We start from the raw sequence: 21,114 nt of genomic DNA, 5'->3' as shown, positions 1-21,114 counted from the left end.
ACCTATCCATACTTAAACGTATGTCATATATATGTATAGTTTAACAGAGCAAAAGGCTTAAAAGTTCTTATATGTAATATGTCTCATAGTCTGAACTATCTAGATGAGATTCAAATTACTTTTTAACTGCAGAAAGGAAAAGCCAGCCTTGAAAAGAACTAAATCTCTAAACATGACTAAAGAGAACTGCCAATATTATGTATCTTAAATTAACAATGGATTATTAACAAGTTTACAATGGAAATCAAGTTCTTGGTATGTCACGGTTCCAAATTTTTCAACAAGCTACCAACATGTATGAATTCTAATATAAATAAAGGTTAATTTATACAACACGCCCACCAATATCAAATTGTTATGTTGAATACAATAGGTATCACTAACCTAAATTTAATATTAATGGCATTTGTGCAAGCTTATAGTTACACACAGAAATAAACTAACAGTATTTTCTGTTCCCTGACATTATCCTAAGTGCTAACCTGGTCAGAGCATATCCATTAGTTTCCCTTGGGAAAGTCCTAAACTTCAAAATGCAATTTATCTTGAAGCATAATTTTGTGGTCAAGACATTTTAATCATGCGGGCATTGTCTTTAGTAGTTAATATCATTTTTGGCTAGATTTTTTTTTTTTTTAATATATAATGGTGCTCTTTTATCTCAAAAATGATGAAATAGCACAATGCAATGATTCTTGTGCTAAATTTCCATTTCCTAAGGCCTTTTAGGTTAACAGTGAGAAGATATAAGGGGCTCACAAGAAAATAAAGAAACTCAAAATTGTTGGGAAAAACTATGGGATTTTTCCAGTTAAAAAAAACTGCTTATAGCATTGAGAGAAATACTAACATACTCAAAACATACAAATTGCCACAGACTTCTCTCGATGTAAAATGTCCAAATACTTCCTAGGCATATTTTACATTCATGCTTCGGAAGACTAAAGAATGATACATTTGAATCATGGTGTTGGTGAAAAATACTGAATATACAGTAGAACAAACAAACGTGTCTTTGGAAGAAGTACAACTGAATGCTCCTGAGAAGTGAGGATGGCCAGACTTCGTCTCATGTACTTTGGATATGTTATGAGTAGGGACCAGTCCCTGGGGAAGGACGTCATGCTTGGTAACGTAGAGGGTCCGCAAAACAGAGGAAGTCCGACAAGATGTACTGATACGGTGGCTGCAACCATGGGCTCAAACACAGCAACGATTGTGAGGATGGCCCAGGAATGGGCAGGGTTTCATTCTGTTGTACACAGGGCTGCTGTGAGTCGGAACCGACTCGACGGCACCGAGCAATATGTTTATGTGAGAAAAACAGATGTGTTTCAGTGTAAGACAATCTAAAAGGAATGGTCTTCCTCATCATCCAAAAACTTCCCTTGCTTTAAAAAGGAGCTACACGATGGAGTTCCTTTAAGAATGTAAGGAGCACCTGATCCGAACTAAATTCAACATAAATGCGCTGACTTCACACACAACTCTCCAGGAAACAAGAGCAAAGGCAATGAATTTTATCTTCGTAACTACCCTAATGAGGTATTTTTTTTATTATCCCCGTTTTTAAATTGAAGATTTTATAGCCCAAAGGTTAAACAACCCGTCCAAAGTCATAAAGATGGAAGCAGGATTAGAACCCAGGTAACCCAGTGAAGCTAATTTTCATTGCCTCACTGTCAGTAAACACGGCTCTAGTCCTGCTTCCGCACCATGCACAAGATGTGGGCTCCACACGAAAGAGCAGGTCATTCCTGTTCCTTGCTGTGTCGTCTCTAGAAGGAGTATGATAATGCCATTCCGTCTTCTGGGGTTGTGGTGAGAACATGAAGTTAACAGAATGAAAACCTTCTGAGAAGTTTAAAGTTCAATATAAATATGCCATGTGCTAAATATAACCAACCCTGAAGATTCCAGCAACACAGAGGCTGTATCCTAAAATACAGAGAGAAGCCTAACACTTTTATTTTCAGTCACCTTTCGAGTGTCTTTTGTAGTGTAAATCTGGAAGCCTGCGAAGTGACTGGACCATTGCACAGCAAGCCAAGGTCTTACCTGCAAAGCACAACACCTTGAACAAGGCAATATAATAAGTGCATTTGACTTTTATTGTTGAGTAGTTTCAAACTGCAAAAGCATATGTAAACAGCAGTCTGTATCCAAGGAAATGCATTTTCTTTTTAATAAAAATACTCTTGGTTTTAAAGAACATATTTAAAAAAAAATTTTTTTTTTTTTTTTTGAGAATCCCTGATGGTGCAGGAGGACAGTGGGATGCAGACCTCAAATTCTCATAAAAAGACCAGACTTAATGGTCTGGCTGAAACTAGAAGGACTCCGGAGGTCATGGTCCCCATACCTTCTGTTAGCCCAAGACTGGAACCATTCCCAAAGCCAATTCTTCAGACAAGGATTGGACTGGACTATGGGATAGAAAATGATACTAGTGAGGAGTGAGCTTCTTGGCTCAAGTAGACACATGAGACTATGCGAGCAGCGCCTGTCTGGAGGGGAGATGAGAAGCCCAAGGGGCACAAAAGCTGGCTGAATGGACACGGGGAATACAGGGTGGAAAGGAGGAGTGTGCTGTCTCATTAGGGGGAGAGCAACTAGGAGTACACAGCAAGGTGTATATAAATTTTTGTATGAGAGACTGACTTGATTTGTAAACTTTCACTTAAAGCACAATAAAATAAAAACATTTTTTTTTCCCCAAATGTCAAATCCTGAGACAAAAGATAATTATTACTTAAAAAAACTTACAGAACTCTGGTAAACAAAGGATCGCAATGCTTTCTTACCTCCCACATGTATACATTATTCTTGACCTGAGATCTTTTTTTCTTATCGCCAACAAATGGCCCAAACTTTTTGCCTTTTAAAATTGGTTTAGTGGCCCAGACACCTAGAAAATAAAAATCAACATTTTAATATGTACTGTAGTTATTTTCAAGACTGAAAGCATTAAAATCAACTCAGTTTTACAAAATAAGTAAAAGGCTAGACTGCCTAAAAGGAGCATAAAGTTAAATCAAGTGAGATCAAGTTAAGTCAAATTAAATCAATTCCTCAATGAGGATTTTTACTTTCCTTCTTTAAACTCTTCTGTATTTTCCAAATATTCTATAAAGAACCTATATATATTGTCTTATAATTAGGAAAGAATCTTTTATATTTGTTTTTAAATTTTTTCATATAAAACTGCCCATATAGTACCATCCCAAATACTATTTGAAAAAAAGTACAAACACAACTGAAGAGGAAAAATATTGTTAGTGAAACTACGAATAGTTTTTAAACTACCCTTTCTCTACTTTTCTACGGATCTGAAATATCTCCAAGGAACATGCGTTGTTTTTATAAGTTAGAAATACAATTTTACAATTAAATATTTTGAAGTTTGCCTAATATAGAAAGTTCTCTACTCCTTGGTTAAGTTTCCTGAAAACTTAGCCTCTTGGACAGTTCACTCTTCAGAGTTTCAAACAGCCAAGATTTGTGCTGCTCTGTTGTATTCTTAGGCATACTTCTATGTTCTATGCACTGACCAGAAACCAGACAAGATGAAGAAACAGGTAAAATGGTAGGACTAGCCCAGGAGTCAAAGGAACTGGCGCCCAGTGGGGACTCTGTCCCTGACAGCTTTACTTAGGGCAAGTTCCCTCACCCTTTTCGGCCTCAGTTTCCTCATTTACAGAAGGGAGGGTAAAGGTTTAGACCAGTGATGAATCCTACCTTTCTGTAAGTGTGCTATGAGTTACATTTGATAACGCAGCTAACAATCCATTAGTTGAGCTATAAAATCAACTACTTTCATTGGAACAATATAAAAGCTCAAATTATTCATGGAACAAATTTTAAATAAGGATTGGGAAAAGCATTTATTAAAAATATATTCATACACATATACATATAAAAAATATCATAAGTACACTGTAAAAAAGGAAATAGGATATAAACATGATATATTCCAAGGCTGTACTTTGACTAAATTTTTATAACTTACTTCCTTAGACTTCTTTCTAAAGATTAGGCCACATAAACAAGACCAAAAACACACAAGCTTGGTTTTTATTCAATGAGAACTCCTACCCAGCAGCATTCAGATAAACTGAGGCCATATCATTCATTCAAATATCTACTGAGGGTCTATAAAATATCAGTTATTAGCAATGTAAAGATTAATAAGAAATGAAGGTACTCAAAATCACTGAAACGGACAAACATGAAAACAATTACAAAATAACAAAGTAAGCATAATTTATGAGCAAGTTCTATTCCTAAATCTGTCTTTAAGTCGAATTTGTTCGTAAGTCAGAACAGTTAAGGACTGTTCTGTACCTAGTGTCAGTTAGTCAAATGTTTGTCTTAGTATATAGTATATATATTGTACTTTCTAGGCATAAAAAACATTAAACACTCCCAGGTACACTAAAACATCTTTAACATAATATACAGTAATAATAATATTTTGATGTACACTGCAAAGTAGTGCCTGTCATTACGAACCATGATACGTACCTTGAATTTTTAATGTAACAGGCTGTACGAGGGGGAAAGGGGAGAATTAGAAGGAGCTCTGGTGGTGCAGTGGTTAAAGCAGCTCGACTGCTAACTGAAAAGCTGGCGGTTCAAAACCACCAGCAGCTCGGCAGGAGAAAGATGTGGCAGTTTGCTTCCATAGAGATTTACAGCCTTAGAAACCCTATGGGGTCACTACGAGTCGGAACTGACTCAGAGGTAGTGGGTTTTGATTGGGATGGGAGTTGGTACCTAGCAACGGGTTGTATGTAAAGTGGGATGTTCGTAACCCAGGACTGCCTATAATCATACCCAGATCATAGTGGAATTAAAGGGGAGAGAACGATATATTCTATGAGAATAAGAAGCCCAGAGACAGGGAACATTTGAGCTGAATTATGATGGATGAGGTGTGTGTGTGTTTGCTTCTGGTTTTATTTTTATAAACTATGTTCATCCTCGATTCTTGATGGGAAAAATTCATAAACACCATGTAATCTTGCAACCCAAAGTATAAATCTGTTGCTTGAATGATGAACTCCCTACCTCAAATAGCCTCAAAGGGAGTCTGGCTGCAGCCTGCTCCTCATCCCCCGTCTCTCTGTGACCATGGTACTCACCAATTCGGGTCTTGTCCACAGCAGACGGGAGCAGCCTCACTTCCTCCGGAAGTCCTCGAAGCACATGTTCGGGTACCTCGGCCAGGGTCTCAGTGACTGCCACAGGCTCAGTAGCGTTCTGCAAGTCAAGAAACAGAAAGACTATAGCAAAAGGAAGAAAAACCAGTTAACGTTTCATTTTCCGGCCCAATAAGCAAATATGTAAAACTGTAACTGAAACCTGAAGCTAGCAAGCCAAACCAAAACCATGATGTCAAACATTTCAGTAGTGGCTTTGAGGCTTGTTTGTGAGTCTCCAAAGGAAACCACTGCAACCTTCAAGCATGTCTGTGTTAATCTATTTTGTTCTAGCCACCTGTAGCCATTTTCAAAATATGTAAATCTCTGGCTCCACACTGCTTTAAACTCTCACAGAATGTGGCAGCAAAATACAGCTTACGTTTACTTTTAAATCAAAGGCTACCATTAGCATTTGGCATGCTTGAAAAATAAAAATCAACACTTCATACTTAAATGAAAACTCTGGGCACATACTGTTAAAGGCTACTCTGACCAACCCAACCACGCCCCATCTAAGCTCTCACCCTCCAGCAGAAATCTCCCCTTGACTGTGGCTCAAATACCCCCTCCCCAAAAGAATACAATAATTTCTTTCAGTCCCTCACTGGGAGTGTGACCTTTCTCGGAAAGTGCAATTTATCACTATGTATCAAGTCACTAAACAGCAAAGCCACCATTCTGTCAGAGAGTTTCTAAGAAATAGAGACTCTTGTACAATTGCTAACCAAATTTTAGGCTAGGATTCATCTTTTTTTTTTAATTACTATACTTTAGATGAAGGTTCACGGGACAAACTAGCTTCTCATTAAACAGTTACTATACATACTGTTTTATGAAATTGGTTAACAACCCCATGAGATGTCAACACTCTCCCTTCTTGACCCTGGGTTCCGTATTACCAGCTTTCCTGACCCCTCCTGCTTTCTGGTCCTTGCCCCTGGGCTGGTGTGCCCCTTTCGTCTTGTTTTGTTTTACGGGCCTATCTAATCTTTGGCTGAAGGGTGAACCTCAGGAGTGACTTCATTACTGAGCTAAAAGGGGGATTCATCATATTCTTAAAAAATAAGATTACTATTAGAAATGTATCTCAGGAAATAGGAGGGGGAATTTCTGCCAATGGGTAGAAAGTGACTGTTATTTCAAAAATAACTTTCAAATCAGGAAAACCAAGTGTTCATTAACTGGCACCACACATATCCTAAAAGAACTGATATGTACAGCATGTCTGACACTGCTAGGAATGATGGGCTTTGCAGTGTGAGTGTTTGTTGTGTGTAGTGTTTTATTTCACCCAAAGGGAAACATTCTCAAGGACTTTCAAAGGAACCTGCCAAGGCAAAAAGCAAACTCCAAGCTAAAAAAAGTTAATTTTCCCCACAACAATGAAGCTCTTGTAGTTTTTAAGAACATTGTGTGCCAAGCAAAAGAAGAGCATCCAAATTTGCAGACTCCCAGCATTTTAATTTTTTTTTTTTTACCATCAATTGACTACTTCAAGAGAAATAAATCCCAAAGCAAGGAGTAAGTCATTAAACCCAAATCCACTGCCGTCCAATCGATTCCAACTCACAGAGACCATACAGGACAGAGTAGAACTGCCCCACAGGGTTTCCAAGGCTGTGTATCTTACAGACACAGACTGCCACATCCCTCGGAGTGGCTGGCAGGTTCGAACCCCTGACCTTTTGGTTAGCAGCTGCGTGCTTAACCCATGTACCACGAGAGCTCCAAGTAAGTCATTAGGAAGGTCTGTTCACCATGCACTGTGGCACATTTCAAGTTGGAATGCACAGGAGAGGACATCTATAGACTTGAGGATCATTTCTTGGACTGAGCAAGGCAAACAGTACATACACTTCAGAAGACACAAATACTTGCCCCCGGCTTGATTTACAACTTTGCCCTCCACGGTAGTACCAAGCACAATTTAAATGTCTTCTGAAACATGGAAGTACCAAATTCACCCCCAGAAAATGGTCTTAAGGTATTTTTAATTAGTTAAGGTGTGAATAAATTTGGTACGCACATTTCTCACCTCTAAATAGTGTTCTTGTTTTGAAATTTTTAATCAATAAGCTAAATTTTCGGAAATGTGAGTTTTTTTTCCAAAGGGTATTAAATTGATGGTAGTCTCCTAGGTTACCTAATAATTATTTTATGACACTCATAAATTAAATAGTATTACCAAATACTAGCCAGAGTTATGAGTCCTACCATGCTTTGGCAGAGTAGGAGGGCATTTTCTTCCCCTTTCTCATATATGACTCTAAGCAAACATTTAAAAGGACTTGACACCATTTAACCTCCCCAAGAGCACTGCACTTTGGAAAGACTGTGTGTCTGCTAATCTAAACTGACACTTCTAGGCACTCTTCCAGTAATATCAATGATAACTTCATGTTTACTAAGCGCTTCCTCAGTGCAAAACACTGTGCTAACTGTTTTATATGCATGATAGAGTTTACTCCAAACAACCCTCCTCTCACCCCCTCCACAGGCAGAAGAAGAAACAGAGGCTTCGAGAAGTGGTATAACTTCATCAAGACCAGGATTTGAACCCTCGTCTGCCTCACTCTAGAGCCTAAGTGTGTAACCACTGTGGTCTTTGCAGTTAACATTCTGCTGGAATGTAATCTGAGAACCTCTACCTTAAAAACTCCAAAATTCTAGGGCAATGCTAGCAGGGGATGGAACAGCAAGAATGGTCATTCCTACAGGAAATGTATGTCTTGAGTATAAATTGGAGACCACCTGGATTAAAATTTCTGGAATACCTGTTAATATAAGGGAAAAGTCCGGTGCATTTATTTACCTGTTTTTAGCTCACCTATTATTTTTAATTGGGACTCATTTATCTAGTTGAGGACAGCTTCCCCTTCCCTCCCCATTTTAGTACCCTTCACATTATGAGGGGATTCAACTACCATAGGAGGCTCTCAATCCACACCAACCCATCCAGACACCGCCCAGTCCAGGCCTTCACTCCTCCCCTGTCTTGCATTTGGCAACTCCACTACAGGGGCTGTGGCTAGTGCCTGGAACATTTCTAGAAAATTGGTGATTCAGGAAGAAGAAGGGGGACTCATGGATAGGGATGGTCTACCTAAAGAGAACAACCTTTTTCCCCTTTCTTACTTTTCCTTTATAGCTCTTAGCACAATATTAAAGTTATTTGTATAATTAGGCTGCTGTAAAGACAGATGGTGCCTATGTTACTCAATGTTGCATTTTCAATGCTTAGCAATAGACCTTAAGTGTTTGTTGTCATTGCAATATTTGTTGGATGAATAAACGATTCTTTATAAGCTAACAAACCTTTTTTTGGAAAAAGGGCAGAAATTAATAAAATAATAAGAAAGTATTCTCTCTACCTATGCCTGAATTTCTTGAATTTGAGTTAAGTATTATTCAAGGTTTATGTAAGAATCCCTTTTTAGAAAATATGCTCTTAATTCCAAGCAACCAATTTCCAAGTAAACCTCTGGATCAGACGAATGTTTAAAAAATTCTGTCTCCAGCACATCACAAGATGGGATCTTCTTCTCTACATACATCCTGTAGTTTTAGATGTAATGTTATACTCTAAACAGGGACATCTTGGTTCTCACACTAAAGAATCACCATTTGATTCTGGGGTTAGTTCCCAGATTCATCTTGTCCAAAAGAAATCATAATATCTACTTAATTAATTTACTCAAATATCTGAGTCCCTGCTATAGCCCAGGCAATACTCAAGATACCACATCTGCCTTCACGATGCATCATTCTAGCGACAGAGACACAAAAATCAAACAGATATACGCCAGGGTGTCATTGGTGCTGCGAAAAAAGTCAAGCACAAAAAGAGGACCCAGAGATGAGTGGGTTGCTACTTTAGGTAAGAGTACACTCATGTACCATGTAACGTCCAGTCAGGCAACACCCAACCGCACAAACATTGGTGGGTCCCTAAAGTTAAAATAGAGTTCAGAAATCCCGATCGAAGAACAGGACGTAGCAGGCATAATAACTCAATGTAGCAAACACAGGAGCTTCCCACACGCACCAGGTGTATCTCATGTCTCTTGTATACAAAGCAATCGTGCTGCCAGGCATATAATGGTACAGTACATATAACCTATAGCAGATATGTCGAGAGTCATAATAAACGCCTGTATTACTGGCTTATGTATGTACTCTTCTTTCTATTGTTATTTTAATGTGAACTTCCCCTACTTAAAAAGTTTACCATATAATAGTGTATACTTCGACTCCTGGCAGCAGTATCCACTCTTGTGTATCAAGCGTCTCTTGAGTGTTGTGGCGTTCTCTCTGTTTAATTTTCGTTTGAAAATATTACCGTGAAGTTCATTGTGGCTCCCAAAGGTAGCAGAACCAGTGCTAGTGATGGTAGTAGCAAGAGGCAAAGGAGAAGTATCGATTTGGAAGTGAAACAAAAGTATACCATATAGCTTTAATAAGTATATAATACCGTGTTCACGAAACGTCCAAATCACGTATTGTCCTATTTGACAGAACATATCATGGACATGAAGTGATGCATGACTGTACTTAAAAACATGCCAGAAAGGAAACAGCACGGACAAAAATCCTGAGTCAGGAATAAGCTTAGTGTGCTTGTAGAACAGACAGACAAAATGATTGTATCCAGAGCACCGAAAATGCAGGGAGAGCAGCTAGAAATGAAGTAGGAAAGGCCGGCGGGATGTAATGCCTTGTGAGAACTGATCCCCACTTCCTTACCTATGTCAAAGGAGGGGAGTGGAATGTAAGGAAGGTAACCAGAGCCAAGTCCAGGCGTAGAGCTATGATGAAAGACTCTGGCTGTTCCTTCCTCCTGGAGTGGCTATAAGATGCCCTGAGCTGTAAAGTGGCCGACATTCTCCTCAAGGGCACCCCAGTCCTTGCTGCCCCTGAATAAAAGCTCATTCTTGTTTCCAGGGCTTTTAACTCTGATCACTGTAGTGCGTATGGAAGGAGTTACAAGGACTTCTCCACTTTCTAAGTAGACCTCAATAAGTATTCTTTATTTCACAGCACAATAAAGTGCAGGCTCCAAACATGAATCAATGAACTGATCTGAACAGATATTGGAAATGTATTCAATTTAAGTTAATTTAATAAATTAACTATTAATTGGAAACCCTGGTGGCATAGTGGTTAAGTGCTATGGCTGCTAATCACAAGGGTCAGCAGTTTAAATCCGTCAGGCGCTCCTTGGAAACTCTGTGTAGCAGTTCTACTCTGTCCTATAGGGTCGCTATGAGTCGGAATCGACTCGATAGCACTGGATTTGGTTTGGAACTATTAACTGATCTCATCAATCCCATGTTTCCAACTTCCTAACTCAAACTCAAAGTCAATATTCCCTCCCTTCCCCAACTAATGGCAACAAGGCTCTTTCCTTCACTGATTCTATCATTTAATCATGCAACAAATACTTCCCGGGTGGCTGCTCTGGGCCAGCACTGTGCCGAGTGTTGAGGATACAATAGTTAATAAAGCTGACCAAGTCCCCTTCCCCATGGAACTCAGTGGCTAGAGAAATTTCTATTTTCCTGCTAATAAGACAAGAAACCTTAGAGATATTTTGATTCTCCAGTTTTAACTTTGCATCAGAGCCTCTTAAAGATCATTCTATTTCTTTCCCCTAATATCTTTCCTCCAGCCAAGAAGGTCTTTCCATGCTGGAGAGTGTGAGGGCACAGGGACTGCACATTTACTTCATTCCACCTCTGGGCAAAGATCTGTGCTACACACGTTACACGTATTACCTCATTTAACCCTCACAACATAGTAACTATAGCTAACACTGATGGCTACCATCCGTCAGTTTGTCATGCTATGGTGGCTTGTGTGTTGCCGTGATGCTAGAAGCTATGCCACTGGCATTTCAAATATCAGCAGGGTTGCCAATGGTGGACAGGTTTCAGCAGGGCTTCCAAACTAAAACGGACTAGGCAGAAAGGCCTAGAGATCTACTTTCAAAAATTCGCCAGTGAAAACCTTATAGATCACAACAGAACATCGTCCAACTCACCTGTCAGCAGCTGAGTGTCATCAAGATGGATCAATCACTGCAGGAGGGTATCACGTTTGGTAAAGCAGAGAGAGGGTCAGCAAAGGTGAGGGACACCCTTGGTGAGATGGACTGGCACAAAAGCCACAATGATGGACTCAAACACGCCAGTGATGTGTTCTATAAAAGCTCACCAGGAGTAAGAGTCAACTTAATGGCAGCTATCTATCTGACATTGATGGAGGGTTGAGTGTATGTCAGACACCGTTCTAAACATTTTATATGTATTACCTCATTTAATCTTTACAACATCACTCTGACTGTAAGTATTTTTATGATCCCCATTTCACAGATGAAACTGAAACTTGCCATAGTTACAAGCCAATTAGCAGAGAGCTAGGACTCAAACCCAGGCAGTCAGGCTTAGGGCCTTACTCTCAAATACTATGCCATACAATAGCCCTGTCAAGCAACTCTCCACAGGTTACATAGTTTTTAACTACAAGAGCCAAGGTAAAATCCAAACAATCAGACTCCAGAGTCCACATGTTTAACACCAAATCAGTGAAGCTCATACTACACAGTCCAGAAATCCCTGGAGAATCCCCAAGACCCTTTCAGGGAGTCCATGAGGTCATAACTATTTTTATAATAATACCAAGATGTCATTTGCCTGTTTCATTCTTTCTCTCAGGAATCTACAGTGGAGTTTTCCAAGGCTATGATGGGTGGTGATGTCAGCACTCTAATGGCTAATGGAATATATCATTGTTTTTTTTGTGTTTTAAAATTTTGTTTTATGAATAAGGTCTGTTGTCTAACATTACTATACCAATGTTCATTTCCTGGATTTGCTATTGTACTATAGTTATGTAAGATGTTACCACTGGGGAAGCTGGGTGACAGTACATGGGACTCTCAACACTGTTTTTGCAACTTCCCGTGAGTCTACAACTATTTCAAAATAAAAATTGCTCTAAATTTTGTTTTAATTTCTAACATATCTAATATCCACAGATATAACCCCTGTACTCAAAAGCTCTTTGGGTTCCTCAACAATTATACCACCTCCTGTCTTTCTCTACTTCCATTTCAGGACCTAGATGCAGAGGTCAGGAGAGACGTTCAGCGCCTAAACTGACAATGTGGTGATCAGAGTGGAGGCTGAGGAAGCAGAACTCAATCCACACATTTGTGCCCCACCCCACCGGCTTCTCTCTGAGTACGACTGTAGAACTGCTTCTTCAAAACTGGCACATTTTAAGGGTTTCACTCCTAACTAAAAGAGTCCTGGTGGTGCAAACGGTTAAGCGCTTGGCAGCTAACCAAAAGGCTGGCAGTTCGAACCCACCCAGCAGCTTCGTGGAAGAAGGACCTGGTGATCTGCTTCCATAAAGATTACAGCCAAGAAAACCATATGGGGCAGTTCTACTCAGTCACATAAGGTCACTCTGATTCAAAACAGACTAGACAGCACACAACAGCACTGATAATTACTAACGGCAAAGGAGCAAAATACACTAGAATAAACTGGGATAAGTTACAATGGTTTCAGAATATTAAAAAGCACAACAATACTTTACCATCAATGCCACCATGTGAACGCCTGTGGGGACAGAACGGAATATCCAGAAGAGAGTTCCTACCCGCTGGTTTTGAGACCCAGCGGGGTGCGTCCCCAACCCCATCAAGGCAGGACAATGTACATTTGTATTTTAGGCCTCTGCCCACCCAGGAGAACCTGGTGGGGCAAATGGTTAACGCACTCAGCTGCTAGTTGGAAGGTTAGAGTTTCGAACTCACCCACAGGTGCCTTGAGAGAAACGCCTGGAGATCTACTTCTGAAAAATCAGCCATTAAAAACCCTATGGAGCACAGCTCTCCTCTGCCACACATGGGATCACCATGAGTCATACTCAACCCAATGGCAACTGTTTTGTTTCTCCTACCCAGGTGATTCCTTAGCCTCCTAGATGCCTGTCCCCACTACCTTATTCTAGAAGGACCCCCCTAATGCTCAGTTCCGACACTCTCTGCACCTCACAGCAGTTTGCACTTTGGAATGACTTACTGGTGAGCATGTTTAGTGTCCTCTCCACTGGAGGCAAGCTTGAGGACGCAGGGCAGTCTGTCTCACTCACCACTGTGTCTGGTGCCGGGCACAGGATGCCTAGCTCAGAGCAGCACTCACTAGAAGAGTGAACAAACAAACATCCGGTAGTCAACTGCCAAAGGGTCTGGGCCTCGGAAAGCTGGCTTTAAGAGTGGTTCAGGCTCACCAGTAACTGGGAAGCAGAGAAAGAGAGAAGAGGCGAGAACGAAGGCTTCAGGAGGCTATCATCTAACAGTGAAACAGAAGAGGAGGAGCAGCAAAGTCCTAGAAGAAGTCGTCACAGAGGCAGAAGGGAAACCAAGAGCAACTGTCAGAAAAGCACAGAAAAGGCTCAAGGAAGGAGGGTTTGTCAACAGAGGCTAAGACTTCTGATGATCCTTCAAAATCTTGTACCTGATCCTATCCTCCAGTTCTCATTGTCACTGTCATCCTTCAAACCAGAAATAATAAACCAATCCCCATTCCTCCTATAAACGTCCGATGAGCACTCCATATCCATGCTACCCTAGGAAAAGAGCAACAAAGAGGAGAGACAAGGTCCTGCCCATCTGCGGCTCCCACATCAACGTGGGACACTGAAGAACACGTCATTTGTTATAAATGAAACCAACAGTGTGGTATACCAGAGTTAAGGAAGGGATATTGGTTTGGTTGGGATGGTGGAGGAAGGCATTTGAGACGATAGCACAGAGGGACTTAGAAACTACAAGGATGAGAATGGGCCAAGTATTGAGGACAGAGCAGTCCAGGCAAACGTCCGGAGGAAAGAATGGGCTTGGCATGTATTATGGGTTGAACTGTGTTCCCCCAAAAATGTGTGCCAACTTGGCTAGGCTATGACTCCCAGGAGTATGTGGTTATGGACCATTTCGTGATCTGATCTGATTATCCTATGTAAATTCTACCTCTATGATGTTAATGAGTTAGGATTAGAGACAGTTATGCTGATGAGGCAGGACTCAATCTACAAGATTAGGTTGTATGTCTTAAGTCAATCCCTTTTGAGGTATAAGAGAACTGAGCAGCAAGGACAGGGACTTCATACCACCAAGAATGAGGTGTCAGAAGCAGAGCATATCCTTTGGATCTGGGGCCCCTGTGCTGAGAAGCTCCTAGACCAGGTAACTATTGATGACAAAGACGTTATCCCAAAGAATAAATTTGTTTCTTAAAGCCATCTACTTGTGGTATTTCTGTTATAGCAGCATAGATAGCTAAGACATCATGTTTCCAGAGCAGAAAGAAGCCACTGTGGCTGGGTTAGAGGAAGTCGAAGAGAAACGAGAAAGCAGAGGCAGCCGCCAAAACATGCAGTGCCTAGAAGGCTGTGGTAAAGAGACGGCACTGTATTCTGAGGGTGGTGGGATGCCACTAGAGGGTTTTCAGGACAGTGACATGATGTAATGAGGTCTTCTAGCTTCCAGTCTATTCTATGTTCAACTCCTCCAGTATCTTCTGCCTTCTTGATTAATCATCCTATGAAGCATGCTCGTTCAAAACCCTTTTTTAAAGTGTTCTAAATAAAACCTAATAGTTCCTCTGCTGCTTTTAGAGACTCTGAAGGTTCCAGAGAGGCAAAGAAAATTAGGCACCTGAAGGCTGTCTCAGCCTGACACCCCCACCCCAGAAGCTTCTGATACAGGCTGGAAGTGGCAGTGAACAGGGGAAGGAGCTTTGTGCTTCTTCCCAGTAGTCTGTTACTGATGAGATTTAGTTGCAACTTCTCAAGCTATTTTCAACCAAAGCAGCAAACTGTGGGGCTACAGCCTTTAAAGTCTGATGGGGTTTGTTTGATCTACATACAACTTCTAAAAAGAAAATTAAATCTATTGGAAGAAATCACAGAAAAATTCCCGTTTTACTCTTTAAGTTCCTCCCTAGGCCCTGCAGGCAGTTGAGTTCCTGGTGCCACCCTCTGGCCCTTCCTGGCTTCATGAGACTAGGTTCTCTTACAAATTACGGTCTTTTACAATTCAGGCTTCCAGCCACTGGTCCTTCTGGCCAGTCAATAACCTCTACATCCTTTCAGGTCAAGTTCAAATCAAGCTCATCAATGAAGATATCCCAAATAACTCATGATGACTGTTCACTTTTCTGATTACCTGTATGTTGATTTCATGTTGTGTAATTACAGTGCTCACAGCACGTACGGGATGGTTCGATGGAGAGAGAGACTGCTGGTGAGCTAATGAATCAAGAAGTTCCGTAACAGTCCAAACAGAAGATGTTTGAGTTTGAACTCGAGCAGTGGCAGTGATTAGATGGCATTTTTTTAAATTGTGTTTTAAGTGAAAGTTTACAATCCAAGCCAGTCTCTCACACAAAAACTTACATACACCTTGCTATGTAAAACCTGGAAACCCTGGTGGCGTAGTGGTTAAGTGCTACAGCTGCTAACCAAGAGGTCGGCAGTTCGAATCCGCCAGGCGCTCCTTGGAAACTCTATGGGGCAGTTCTACTCTGTCCTATGGGGTCGCTATGAGTTGGAGTCGACTCAATGGCAGTGGCTTAATGTAAGCCCTAGCTGCTCTCTCCCTAATAAGACAGCACACTCCTCCCCTCTACCCTACATTCCCCGTGTCCACTCAGCCAGCTCCTGTCCCCTCTGCCTTCTCATCTGACGATTAGAAGGTATTTTATCCGGCAGAATCAGGACTATGTTGGTTACTGGTTGAAACAATAACAAAAATAGCAACACAACGTTAGTCAGAACTGACTCAACTAAGCACAACAACATATGCTAGGCACTAGCCTAAGTGCTTTACGTTTACTAACGCGTTTACTCTTTACCACAATCTGGTGGTGTGGACACCATTACTAGCCCTATTTAACAGATGAGAAAGTTGAAACCAAGAATCAAGTGACTAGTCAAAGGTCACACAACTGCAGCAGCAAAGCCAGATGTGAACACGGATGTTAAGACACAAGACGGCAAAGACAAGGCAGAGCTAAACAATTCTATAACCCTCTTATCTATCAAAGCATTAATATTAGAATGACGTAAAATGTAAGCCGTTTTGCCGCAAGTTCCTTCCACAGTTAATGTAAATAAATGTTATTCAAGTTGCTTTTTTTCCTAATTTCAGAAATAATTAATATTTTCATTCAAAAAGATACTGTCCCAGATTTTATAAAAAGTACTCATTTATCTAGGAGAATACATGATTCAAAATGAGATTTAAGTGCCACCCTTATTCAACATGTTAACTTCCTACACTGTACATCCATTAAAAGAACTTTAAGTCATAACAGGTAGGAATTGTCTTACTCGGAAGTCTTTTTTAATTATACATCAAACAGTGTTTCGTTCTGTTGTGCATAAAGGTCACTACGAGTCAGAACCGACTCGACGGCACCTAACAACAACAACAAACAACACTGTTTAGATTAGACTGCTAGATTTTTAAAGCATTTTTACACCAAATTTAATTCTTAAAAAGTCTGAAAAATCAAATTTGTATTTCTAATCATCTATAAAAATTATAATTTATATTAACAATCAACTAAAACAGGGAAGGTGATTTCAATTTTACGTATCATATATTTTTAGGATTAGAAAAAAAGGGAGGGGAATTCCTAAAATCAAAGTGAAAGCCATCCCAAAGTTTCTCCAGCTCTTTAGAAATAAGATTATGGATAGATTTAACGAGATGGTAAGATGTTCTCTCATTTAAAAACAAAGGAAAAAAAAAAAAAAAACCTCCCGTACAAGGAATAAACTACTGATACATGATACATGATACATGCAAGGACATAGATGAATCTCAAAAACATGAGGCTGACCAGAAGAAGACACAAAAGAGCACGTACTGTTTGATTCCATTTATATGAAATTCTAGAACAGGAAAAATCAATCTATAGTGACAGAGGGCTAATCAGTGGTTGTCTGGGGTGAGGGTTGGGGGAGGACTGACTGCAGAGGGTGCTAGAGGGAACTTCTGGGGATGAAGGAAATGTTCTATATTTTAATAGCGATGGTGGTTACATGAGTGCATACATTTGTCAAGAAGCCCTGGTGGTACAGTGGTAAAGCGTTTGGGTGCTAACTGAAATGTCAGTGGTTCAAACCCACCGGTTGCTCTCCACGAGAAAGATGTAGCAGTCCGCTTCCATAAAGATTATAGCCTTGGAGACCCTTTGGGACAGTTCTACTCTGTCCTACAAGGTCCCTATGAATTGGAATCAACTCAAAGGCAACAGGGTATACTTTTGCCAAAACCGAAACTATCCACTTAAAGTGCGTACATTTTATAATATGTAAATTAATACCTCAAGGTTGATTTTTAAAGGTAAAATAACTAAAGTAAATAAATCCTACACGTTCCTCTTTAAATCATATCAAAATGAAATTTTAATACACCGAGAAAATAGTTTAAAAAATAAAAATGCCAACATAAATCAAATAGAAAATTTTTTAAAAATCAAGATTTTTTTAACCCAACTTAAACACTCCTTTGTTCAAAACCCTCCAAAAGTTTCCCATCTCGCTCAGTAAAGCCTACTCTAGTCCTAGTCCTACAATGACCCACAAGCTCTGACCTCATCCCTCTCTGACCCTGCCCCACCACTCTCCCCTCACTCACTCTGCTCTGCTCCGGGCATACTGTGGCCTCAGAACCAGCACCCTCCACTCCCTTGCCACACCCGCTCTTATCCACACTCCTAGAATTAGTAAGGTAACTCCACTATACCATATAACATAGGTACAGGCTACCATTACATAAGGCTGTATGTGCCCTCTTACATAGGCAACAGGTACAAAATATTTGTATTTTAAAAAATAAGACTAAGCAAGTTTTACTGGTATTTCTTCTAAGGCGTCCTTTCACTTCACCAGGAGAATAATCACAAATTATTATGTCAGTTTAATCTATTTAACTAAAGCAGCTAGTTTCTTGAATACTGATTTGCCTAAAATTAACAGTAGAGAGTGACTGTAGTGGATGACAGAAGAGATTAGACTAAGTATTGATAATTATTAAGAATATTCATGTTAAGATACATATATTCATATTAAGTATATGATTCATATTATAATATATCCATATTAAGATATATTATTGCTAGAATAAAAAAACTAAACCAGCTGTCATCAAGTCGATACCAACTCATACCAACCTCATGCGTGCCAGAGTAGAACTGTGCTCCACGGGGTTTTCCGTGGCTGATTTTTCAGAAGTAGGTCACCAGGCCTTTCTTCTGAGGCATCTCTGGGTGGACTCAAGCCTCTAACCTTTTGGTTAGCAGCTGAGAGCTTTAACTGTTTGTACCACCCACGGGCTTCTATTGCTAGAACAGAAAAATGATAATCACCATAGTAATTATTGTTACCAGAAAAAGACATCCAAGAATCCTAGCGTATTAAAATACTCTAAGATTCTATGAACAATTCTTCTTGTTAAGTCTTGTTAAAAAAACAAGATTTTTTTTAAGCTATTATTCTGGGGGTAAAAAATGGGGAAAAAAATCAAAAGAGTTTCAATTCACCAAGTGGATATAGCATTAAACTACATTTGGGTAAGGAATGAGTATGACTGCAATAACAATAAACAGATGCGGACGGATAACAAAAAAATCCTATACACCATCTTTCAAAAAGAATAGCAGCCAAATAGTTCTAAAACATACTTTTTTTTTTAAGTGTTCTCTTTCAAAAAGCTGACAGGTCCACTAAGTTGTCCAACTGAAGAAACTGTACTCAAATACAGTGCTAAACTCAGTAATGAAAAAACATACAATCACACTCTCACCCCCTTACAACGCAGCCTCCAAAACACAGTAAAAGTAATATTCTACAACTTCAGATTATGTCACTGTCCAGTGCCTTGTCTCTGTACTTAGAACAATAGCTAAACTCCTTCCCATGGCCCTTCGAGCCCTATAAATCTGGCCCTTGCCTCTCACACCAATGTCATCTTGTTGAAGAGTCCCAGATGCTAGCGAAGCTCCAACCCCGACTTGGTCTCTGTGTCCTGAACCTCCCAGCTCGTTCCACTTAAGGGCCTCTGCACTTACTGTTTACTCTGCCTAGAATTTTCTTACCCCAGATCTTCATTTAGCTGGTTCCTTATAATTATCTGAGTCTTGGTTCTAATATCAATCACCTCCGCAGAAGAGCCTTCTATGACCATGCAATCCAGAGAACTTCCCTCTTCCTCCCCCGTCATTCTTTATTACAGTTCCGTTTCACTGTCTTCACAGCATCGTTCACTATGTGAAGCTGTCTTCTCTTCCTGCTTTTTAACTGGCTCCCTCTACGTGACTATATTTTGTAGAGCCCTTGCCTATCTTGTTCGCTGCAGAATCCGCAACGTCTATCCCTAAGATGCAGTCAGGGCCTGAAATGATGAATGATTTAAGACCTGATGAATAAAAGAATGAATGAACTCAGGACAGCTGAGACAGTAGATGGCTTACTACAAGTCTCATTGTCTAATGAACTCAGATTTGCAGCATCCAGGGATGAAAAGTTTTAGTTGTTTTACTAGTCTTTAATCTGGAAGGCTAAATTGCTTTGCTACTGGTTAATGCCAATACCATAGATTACTGATCAGGATGTAGAAATGCTACAATTATAAGCACTATATCGACAGAAAGTTCCAAATATGAATAGCAACTTGGGTTATGCAAAGATTCTTTAAAAAAGAAAACAACAAAGTGTGACTCAATAAATCAGAGATCAAGGCAGTTGTATTAAATCATAGGGCTGTACACAAATACTGTGGTTCTCCCAGGCACCTGATGGGACTGCACTGCTTTCCAAGCTGAGTCTTAACTTAGATGTGGCCAAGTGATTAACTTTGGCCAATAAATGTGAGCAGAAGTGACATTTGCTGAGACTAAGTCATCATCCTTGGTTCTTGAGTCACTAACATAGCAGAACCCCATGCCAGTTCACACTGGGTATGTAACAAGAACAAGAAATAAACTGTTGCTGTGTTACACTACTGAGATTTTGGAGTTGCTGTTATCGCAACACAATCTAGCTTACCCTAATTGATACGGGTATACAGTGTGGTGACCAAGAACTTAGACTTTGGGATCTGACAGGCCTGAGTCTGAATTAGAGCTCTTTCACTTATGATCTGTGTGATCATGGCCAAGCTATGGCCACCTCTCTGAGCTTTAATGTCTTCATCCATAAAGTAAAGGCTATGATATCTGTACTTCATAGAGTGGTTGTAAAGAATAAATTAATGAGAGAAGGTACATACAACGGAGTCCCCAAGTAGTTTAAGCGCTCAACTACTAGCCAAAAGATTGGTGGTGTGAATCCACCCAGAGGTACTTCAGAAAAAAGTCCCGGCAATCTGCTTCCAAACAGTCACAGCCTTGAAAACCCTACAGAGCACAGTTCTACTCTGAAACAAAAGGGGTCTCCACGAGTCTGAGTCAGTCAGATTGCATTTGGTACATGCAATGCTTAACAGAGTGCCTGGCATGTGTTAAGCACTCAATAGAGGGCAAGTGGTAGTAAATGCTTGTATATCTACTTTAAGCTACTATGAACATATATCTGCATTATGGAAATTAGCTCATCTCAGATATTTGGTAATAAAATACGGCATTCCAAACTCTATATTCAATGAATGAGCCACTTACAAAGTTCTCAATTTTCCTGGATAAATCTAGGAAAGCTGGAGAAGGAAAGCAGTGGAAATCTCAAAAGTTGTATATTGGGATGACCATGGAATGTTAATGAAGCAAGTAAAGGATAACTATGATTAGAAAATGGAGAAAGATGGGAGGAAATATGATGATCGTTCCTCTTGCCCGCC

At 40.1% G+C, this 21,114-nt stretch overlaps 1 protein-coding gene across 7 annotated transcripts in view; it reads right to left on the bottom strand.

Annotated features, from left to right (window-relative positions):
• Nucleotides 1–21,114, bottom strand: part of PRDM2 (PR/SET domain 2) — a 173,773-nt gene that overhangs the window by 124,805 nt on the left and 27,854 nt on the right. For 5 of the 7 annotated variants that reach the window (XR_007516531.1, XR_007516530.1, XM_049877965.1 and 2 more), the window contains exons 2-4: nucleotides 5,145–5,262; nucleotides 2,805–2,908; nucleotides 1,981–2,058 (exon numbers count right to left, since the gene is read on the bottom strand). Coding sequence is in view for 5 of the 7 variants with exons in the window: in XM_049877965.1 (XP_049733922.1) it covers nucleotides 1,981–2,058; nucleotides 2,805–2,908; nucleotides 5,145–5,262 (300 nt within the window). In the remaining 2 variants the exon portion in view is untranslated. Of the gene's footprint in view, nucleotides 1–1,980; nucleotides 2,059–2,804; nucleotides 2,909–5,144; nucleotides 5,263–21,114 lie in introns of those variants that run through there. The other 2 variants (XM_049877966.1, XM_049877961.1) reach the window with 1 other exon arrangement.

The sequence above is a fragment of the Elephas maximus genome, chromosome 3 (genome assembly GCF_024166365.1).
Source record: "Elephas maximus indicus isolate mEleMax1 chromosome 3, mEleMax1 primary haplotype, whole genome shotgun sequence".
Classification (NCBI taxonomy): domain Eukaryota; kingdom Metazoa; phylum Chordata; class Mammalia; order Proboscidea; family Elephantidae; genus Elephas; species Elephas maximus.
This window is presented reverse-complemented; position numbering and strand designations above follow the sequence as displayed.